Raw genomic sequence first — 8,767 nt, forward strand, 5'->3', positions numbered from 1 at the left:
CGCGTTGTTGAGTATTGAAAAGAACGCAATATTGGTGACACGACTAGACCTAGAGGAGTGCATATTGATCTAGACATCAATTAAATTAACTTTCATATTTCAATTAGAACTAAAAAAACTAGTATTAATGAGAAAAAAAAAACGAACGGATAATATCTGATTATTATAAATATTTTTATTCATTATTTTAATGATAAATTATTTTTATTCTTATTAAAACTAAATAAATTTATAACTTTAATAGGGGGATAATAACCGTTAAAAATAAAAAATATTTTATTATCGTTTGTCGTTATAACATTTTCTATTAAAAATATTAATGACGGAAATACAAATTTTTTTTCTTGTTAAAACCCATTTCTTTTGTAGTTTAGTATCAATGGTAGATTATATGCTCGTGAGAAAGACAAATTACTCAGTAAATTTGAAGGCAGCTTGTTAAGATGAATTATTTTGTAAAATGCTAAATCAAATGACTGGTATCCTCTTTAAATTTACCATATGGATCGATGAAATTTTACAAGGAGAAACAAGATAAGCCAGCAAGGTAATATAAATTCCTTTCAGTATACATCTCAAAGGATGTAGATGATTAATGAATAATAATTGTAAGATTGCTGTTATGGACTAAGCTCTAGCCATAAGAACAAAAGAAGCCCATATAAACCCCATGGAAGAAAGTAATCTTCGAGTGTTGCTGTGTTACCAATGCTTCCAGGTATTAGAAGAGAATGTTAAGCGATGGAGATAATAAATTATATAACTTCCATGCTCGCTGGAACTTGCTTGATCATCACCATTTTCAGGCGGCCTACGGAAGAGATTAATAATAATATATAACAATCTAGAAACAAGTAACCATATGATTGGCTAAAAACAGGGCGATGTTACAAAGGAGTTGACATTGAAATGACACATTAATGAAGGAAAAGGAAGGAGCATTCTAAACGAGACACAAATTTAATTCCACCATGCCTATATTAATTGGATAATCAGTGTGTTGAATGTCGAATTGAGTACGCAATCTCTCTGGACCAACAAGTCATTTCAAAGTCAATAATTTTGTGGGTTTTTAACCGTTTATTTTTTTGAGGGATATCATTCTATATTCTCATTTTTCTTTAGGAAAATTTGACTAACGTTCACAGGAGCTAAAAAGTTGAAATTTCCAGGCCAAAACGTAAGGTTTCAGTGATTGAGTCTACTTAACATGTTCAATCTACCGCGTGAAACCATTATGAAAAAGTTAAGGTCAGATTGTACTAATCAAACTTATCCCAAAATAATTAAAAATAGATTGACTATATATTTAAGGCGATCACTATGACCCCTGTAGATCACATCCACGGGAGTGGTGAAGGAAAGACTCCAATTGTTAGAAAAAAGACCTTAAATGACATTGAATCTCAAATATCAATTGGAGGTGGATTCAATGACATTGAAACTCAATTACCAATTGGAAAAACGAATTTAATTAATGACATTAAATCTCAATTAATAATTGGTTCAAATCTCTTTATATGCTTTCTTGTATTGTATTATATCTAATACGATACAAGAAAGCATATAAAGAGATCTATCAGGAGAACTAAATTCCAAATTTAGCGAATAATACATTTTCAGGAGGCATATTTCTTTCTTAGCAAAAAAGTAATTAGATATTATTCAAAATGATACTGAATTTGAAAAGCAAGAAAGAATCTTAATTTACTTATAAAGACAAGAAGATATAATAAAATTAAATCCTAAACAATAATTCCCAATTGATAAAAAAAGATGCAGGTCAACAGTCACAAGAAAGAGCCTCTCTGCGTGGAACAATGCCAAATCCAAAGCAAGGAACCAAGGAATTATAAGGAAGAAGAAGATACCAATTTCCACGATAAACCCACTTACCATCTTCCCATTCATGATGAATTCTGCCTTTATAAGAAGGAAAATGCACCATTTTACCACTAGTCTCCAACTTTACATGATAATTAGGATAAACTTTTCTTACAACTCTTCCCGTCCATTATCCATCATTGACATAAGCATAAAAAATATTGTCTGATACCTCGAAATTCGTGGGTGGAAGAGGCCTAATATCCGCTTCATCAACAGCTTGAGCTAACAATCTTGTTTTGTCTTCAGCAAAACGTGTCTCGTATCTAAGTATTGGGTTTTTCCTATTGTAGCAAGTATTATTGCAGTGTAGTGTGGCCGGCCCCAGAACTCTTCTTGTTTCTTATATATCTCTACTGTTTCTTTGTGGCGAGAGGCCATTCCTTTGATTTAAAGAGATAAGAATTTGGAAAAGCTTAAAGAGGTTCAGAAAAAATTAATAGGCCACTTATATTTGAAAGTTGAAACCCTATATGACTTTTAACTCTTATTAGGATTCAATTGTACAAGTCGTTAAACTCAAATCAAATTTATTGTGAATAGTTGAATGAAATAATTTTTGTATATATTGTTTATTGATACATAGCTGAATTTATGTATAAATTGTTCATTTAGAGCACCCCGCCAATTATCGTCTACATTAGCTCATGAACGGCACACATTCAACTTTTGGCTTCCCTATGCCCTGACTTTGTTGACTTATCTTCTACAAATGCTAGTAGGAGAATATTTTAGGAACTGTGGGAGAATTCATACGATGTTTTGCAATTCCCCTATGTCACCAAACTTCATGCAGCAATGAGATTTTTGCTATTCTTTCTGCTACTGAAATTGCCCATTCCAAAGGATGCAAATTCTATGGTTTAGAAAGATATATTTTTCGTTATAATAAAATTATATATACAATTTTGTGTACAAACAATAATGTATCACTATATAATTGAATATTATTTTATTTTTAATTTTTAACTATCCAATCATATAATGACGTATCATTGTTTATACATAAAAATTGTACATATAGCAGCACTCTTTCCATTAAGAGGTGAGGGTCAAAATCATGTTATTTTCTCTTCTTCTTAAATAAATACTTTATTAAATATATACTAAATTAAAAAATAAACACTATAAAAATAATAATAAAGAAAATTTTATCTTATGATAACCAAATTTTTATCCAAATTTTGTTATGTATTGTTTTATGAATCACATATTTTAATAAATTATAGACATACCCTTTTCACCTTCTGTTTAACTCTTAAAATTGAATGAATTGTACAATAGCTAGCTCCAAAGTGGACAAGCACAAAAAATATATAATTTTTGAGTTTGAAACCTTATACAATAGTTTAAATTCCATCTAAAGATATAAGTAAACAATAAAAAAATTACGAATTCACTAATTGTAATAACTATGAAATAAACAATAAAAAAATTACGAATTCACTAATTGTAATAACTATGAAAATAATAATCAATTACAATAATTAATCATATTTTCCAATAATTTTACACTTGCTTTTACAAATTAAACTTATTAAGAATACTATAAAAAATAACGTATATTTATCTATGCTCCATCACCGGTTCTTTGGAATAGTTTCATTTTTAGAGATTCCAAGCTCTTCCAAGACAGTAGAGCACTCAGGGAGAGGTTTCTTCGTCATAAAGCCAAGAGGATTGGCCTTGCGAGTCTTAGAAACAATGCCATTGTGGTCTGTCAGGCTAACTCTAGCATTATTATCGCCGTGAAGTTCTTTGGGAATCTCAGTACAATTGGACATGCTGGATGATACCAGTATAATGTCACACAGTTCTTCATCATGCTCTCCTTCGATTGGAATCTTGTAAGTTCCTGAGCTATCAGTCTTGCCTTCAATCTTAGAAACTACATCATTGCTGCCGCGTTTTTTGCATTCTAAGCGAACTGTCGCACCTGTAAGACAACAAACAACAATATTTCACGAATTGAAAAAAAGAAAAAAAGGCAAAAACAAAGAGATTTTATTGGAGAATGCAAGCACCTTCCATGAATTTGGTGAGACGAGTTAGGAATTGAACGCGGCAATTGTCACAGTATACTTTGCCTTCCACAACGAATTTAGGATCATCGTAGTCATCGTCTCCATAGGCCAAGTCAACGAAGGACAAAAAGCATAAAGCAGAAGCTAAGATGATTACAGCCTTGGGGGACTTCATCCCTCTTCCTGCTCTGTGTTTTTAAACTGGGATACAGATATCAACTTGTTTGGAGGAAGGCTATTTAGACTATGACGATGAAGCTGAAAAGATAACTCTATTTAACAGAAAAATTTGTTCCAAAAATAGTTGAAATGGTTTGCTAGATTTGCGTGCATTTGTTATTTTTTTGAGGTTGTGATTTGTCCACTGTTTAAACATGTTTAGAGCAGTTGCTTTGATCCTTTTCTGTCTCTCTCGTTTTAGTCAATTTATGTCGACAGATTACAATAGAAACAAAAAATTCCTCCGTCGTCCAAGGGTTCAACATGTATTTTAAGTAAACTCTTCGCAAGTATCAAATTCAATTAAAATATATAAATTTAAAAATTATACATTTTCTAGCTCATTTCACTTGTCTACTTGCTCCATCTTTTTTCATAACAGATACAACTGGAACCTGTGTAAATGTTCGTGAATACCAATATGAAGCACAAGGTCATAATAATGTTAATTTGGCAAAGAAATTCTGGTTCACAGGATTGATATATGTGTGTAATATTTTAGAATTTATCATTACGAATTTTGGTTTAACGCTAAGACCACCATAATTTGATAAATTTTTAATCAATGAACACTAATAACAAGTTCAACTTGGAAAAAACCTTCTGTATGCATAAATCGATTAACATTAAAATCTATGTGGGGGGACGTTCGATTTAATGGCAACTTGTAATGTTAATACGAGATTTTTTCAATGTTCAAGAAAAAAAATTAAATGTCAAACCTTTATTATTGAGGCGACATAATCAATTATATTTCAATAATCAAACAGTTGATTTAATAATTCATCCAAATTTAAAATCATTTTTAAAAGGTTAAAGGTTGTGTCTATTATAAATAAAGTCAAAGGTTATGTTATTTAAGCTAAATATTGTTCATTCATAATTTGTTACACACTTGATGTACACACTCACTCGAAATACTACTCTTTTCAACATAATTTCTCTAATAAATCTTCAATGCTTGCAATCTGCTGATTTTAGAGTTTTGTATATCTTGAAAGTGAATTCGCATTATCCAAAAATTACAAAGAGAGAACATATATCACTCTATGGAGGGCGTTTATATGTCTCCAAGCTTATTCACTTTATTTTTGTTTCTCCCACCACTCACTTGCACAAGGCTATAATACAAATAATATGTCACAAAAATCAATAGGTTGAATAATTAGCTAATGATAAACCATTGAAGAGAAGTTAAGGTAACCCTACAACTGTAGCCAGCCACCCATCATCACTGCAAGTGTCTGCCGCCCATAACCCAGTTCGTCAAAGGCAAACCCGTGACTCCCATAGCTCTCCACCTCTACCTCAGTCCCATTCAAACCTCGTTATTGAACTTTTAACTTCAGAAGAAATTGTATATTTAGAGCAGCATGTTGTGGAGTTGTCAATGAAGTAATCCTTATGTTATCTATGGGATGAACGGCTGTGAAGAATGTTTAATGGGAGTTGAACCGTCGAAGTTACGGTGCCGTGGTGGTGTTTTTGTGAGACGGTTTTGCAAAGAAAATTCGTAGACTCAGATAAGTTCAGTTTTGGAAATAAATTAGCTTGAGATAGCATAAAAATAATATTTCTCCTACTGCCAAGTTTTAAAATGCTATTTTAATAGTAAAAAATTAGTGCACTGTTGAATGGTTAGACCAAAATCATACACACTAAAGTGCTTAAACATGGAAGACAAGAAGAATTTGATTTGTTCTTTTGCTTTTACAGAATTGGAGATAATAGAGGCAAGTAAGAAACAAACGGATGGAATGTCGCAATTAAGTTGGGTTCTAGATGAGTTAAGCAATATCTCCTCCTACACATTGGTCAAAATAAGAAGCTTAAAATTGGCTCTATGTTACTTATGCTTCCGGGTATCAGAAGACATTGTTCGTTGCCCGCTGGAACTTGCTTGAGCACCACCATGTTGAGGCCTACCAACAGATCAATAAAATTATTTCAGAGTATAAAAAATGTAACCATGATAGGCTAGGCTAAAAACAGAGAGAATGACACAATAACCAAGGGGGAAAAAGAGCAATATAGGTCTTCTAATGCAAAATTATATGATATATGGGATATGTAGTATCCGATTTTAGCTAACACTTAAATCATAATCAAGTATAAGATAATCAAGGTAAAGGAGGAGATTGAAGTGAAAGAGGAAGGTATGAGAGAGGAACTTTCAAAGCAGTCAACTACTATATGTGTAATGGGCATAAAGGTGTGGGATGATAACATTAAACACATTCAAAAAAAAAGTATCCAAATCACTTATTAGAGATGGCAATACGAGGGAACGGGGATGAGGATAGTGGGACACAGCCCTATGCCCTCCCCGATCCCGTTATAGGGTTTTCTTATCTGCTTAAATACGTAATAATATTATAATAAACAAATCTTTTTGTAAATTATACTTTGAAAATAGGTACGAAACAAGTATATGCCTGCCTTCACCCCATCCCTTCTTTGAGGGATTGTTTTTATCCCTTCCTAATTCTACTTACGTCGGGAATCCCTTCCCAGAATAGGAATTCTATTTTTAAGGTCAAGTTGTCATCATTATCACTGATCACTAAAGCAGATATGCTAGTTGAAGAGGTACCTCTGCAGAGCGGCGAATCGGAGGGCAAGGCATCAGTAGACACAAACTTAATTCCACACTGTACCTATATTAGATAATCAATGTGTTGAAGGTCCAACTGAGTTCGTCTTCTCTGGACCAACAAGTCATTTTAAAGTATTAACTTTTAATAAGTTTATTTTCTGTAAGAATATGTTTCTGCATTCACGTGTTAGGAAGAATTGACTCCCTATTATAGTAGCCAAAAATTGAAGTTCTAGGGACCAAAACGTATGGTTGAGAAATTGACATCAATCAAACTCATCCCAAAATCAGCTTCACTATTTACTCTAAGCTCATCCCAATCAGATGACATTGAATCTCAGAGAAGAAGGAATATAATTAATCAAGAATATTTCCAATATGATAACAAGAAAGCATCTAAAATGATTTATTATAATAAATTTAAGGAGGCAGATGTCTTTCTTAGCAAGAAAGTAATCAGAGGTTTTTCTTTTTTTTTCAATCTTATTCAAAATGATCTCAATTTGAAAAGCAAGAAAGAATCTTTACTATTAGGAGAGAAGAAAATATAACAAACAAGAAACCAAGAAAGATTCGAGTAGAATATCACAGAATGGAACTCTCACACAAATCAAGAAACCAAGAAATCAAAAGGAAGAAGAAGATACCTATTTCCAGGATAAACCCACTTCCCATCTTCCCATTCAAGATGAATCCTGACTTTATGAAAAGGTAAATGCACCACATCACCGGTGCTCTCCAACTTTACATGATAAAAATCATCAACTTTCCTCACAATTCTTCCCACCCACCACGCATTATTAACATATGCATCAACAATATTGTCTGAAACCTCAAAATTCGTGGGTGGCAGAGGCCTAATCTCCGTTTCATCAACAGCTTCAGTTAACAATCTCGTTCGGTCTGGACCATAACGTGTCTCGTATCTAAGTAAGTACTTGGTTCCTCCGATGGCAGCAAGTATTCTTGCACTGTAGTATGGCCCCGAAAACCCTTCTCGTTTCTTGCATACCTCTACTCTATCTTGGTGGCTCAAATCCATTCCTGAGTTAAAGAGACAGAATTTGGAAAGGTTAAAAGAGGAGAAAATTTCCAGTTTCTTGTTTTGTAACGTGAGTGAGCCTTGAGAGTAATAGGTTGAGAAACAATCGGCCGTTGATATTAGACACCTTACACGACTCTTAACTATTCTTCAGGATTTATTTTATTAGCTTTTTGAATACTGACACGTTGACATCGTATTTTCATTTAATCTAAAATTTCAATTTTTTTTTACGTGGTAAATTCAATATGTATCGACAAAATGACTATTTTCCGCAGGACAATTCTTACCTTTTGAAATTTTAAAAATTCGAAATTTCTTGAATTAAAAACACCTTTGTTTACATAATTTTAATATGAAGAAGTATGAGGAAAATTGCAAAGACATAAGTAACGGAGAATACAAATGCCTAAGACATCCCCTAATACGACAAGTGTCACTGTGTATACTACCTTCCACGGTAGGTAAAGAAAGAGAATCTCGGTCCATAGGCCAAATCATCGAGGGCCAAGAAGCAAAATACAGAAGTAAAGATGATTAACCCTTGATCTCCCACATTAATAAAACTAATTGAATATTAAAATTAAAAAAAAAAAAAGATTAAAGGTCAAGCTTTAAGCTTTTATCACGTTTATAAAATTATAATTTATATAATATTGTAATTATAAGTTTAATTACTGTATCCCACCATGAAAGTCTAAAAGTTAAATGGGAAACAGATGTGATCAAAGAATGCAAACACTCTTTATGAAGTGTTGAACCCCAGCTAGGAACTGTGCGGGACGGGTTTCACAATATACTCTGCCTTGCACAGTGAACTTATGCTTGCTTTCTATCTAAATGTGCCAAGACCAAGTCAAGGAGGGAAAAGAAGTAAAGACAGAAGCTAAGATGATTACAACCTTGTGAGACTTGGCCTTTTGCTTTAAAATGATATGTAGATCACAATGCATCTATCTAAACCGCATCAATCAGGAAAAACTTGTGTGAGAACCTGAGGGA

The 8,767-nt window shown here is 32.7% G+C and overlaps 2 protein-coding genes across 2 annotated transcripts; both read right to left on the minus strand.

Annotated features, from left to right (window-relative positions):
- Window positions 1-3,313: 3,313 nt before the first annotated feature.
- On the minus strand, window positions 3,314-4,154 carry LOC123219098 (olee1-like protein). The gene is made up of 2 exons (XM_044640841.1): window positions 3,909-4,154; window positions 3,314-3,820 (listed from the first exon to the last, which is right to left on the minus strand). The coding sequence occupies exons 1-2, from the start codon at window positions 4,081-4,083 to the stop codon at window positions 3,465-3,467; spliced, it is 531 nt and encodes a 176-aa protein (XP_044496776.1). The 5' UTR covers window positions 4,084-4,154; the 3' UTR covers window positions 3,314-3,464.
- Window positions 4,155-5,797: 1,643 nt separating this feature from the next.
- Window positions 5,798-8,658, minus strand: LOC123219100 (protein AGENET DOMAIN (AGD)-CONTAINING P1-like). Its single transcript, XM_044640842.1, has 2 exons — window positions 7,371-8,658; window positions 5,798-6,049 (listed from the first exon to the last, which is right to left on the minus strand). The coding sequence occupies exons 1-2, from the start codon at window positions 7,763-7,765 to the stop codon at window positions 5,974-5,976; spliced, it is 471 nt and encodes a 156-aa protein (XP_044496777.1). The 5' UTR covers window positions 7,766-8,658; the 3' UTR covers window positions 5,798-5,973.
- Between the last annotated feature and the right edge of the window lie 109 nt (window positions 8,659-8,767).

This window comes from Mangifera indica, chromosome 6 (genome assembly GCF_011075055.1).
Source record: "Mangifera indica cultivar Alphonso chromosome 6, CATAS_Mindica_2.1, whole genome shotgun sequence".
NCBI lineage: Eukaryota > Viridiplantae > Streptophyta > Magnoliopsida > Sapindales > Anacardiaceae > Mangifera > Mangifera indica.

Bases quoted from the DNA above. Each gene is read 5' to 3' on its own strand.
- LOC123219098 (XM_044640841.1), bottom strand. From the start codon at position 4,083: ATGAAGTCCCCCAAGGCTGTAATCATCTTAGCTTCTGCTTTATGCTTT. The intron at 3,821-3,908 runs GTGCTTGCATTC...GTTGTCTTACAG, and splicing joins TCTCACCAAATTCATGGAAG to GTGCGACAGTTCGCTTAGAA.
- LOC123219100 (XM_044640842.1), bottom strand. From the start codon at position 7,765: ATGGATTTGAGCCACCAAGATAGAGTAGAGGTATGCAAGAAACGAGAA. The intron at 6,050-7,370 runs GTATCTTCTTCT...ATCTGTTGGTAG, and splicing joins TGGGTTTATCCTGGAAATAG to GCCTCAACATGGTGGTGCTC.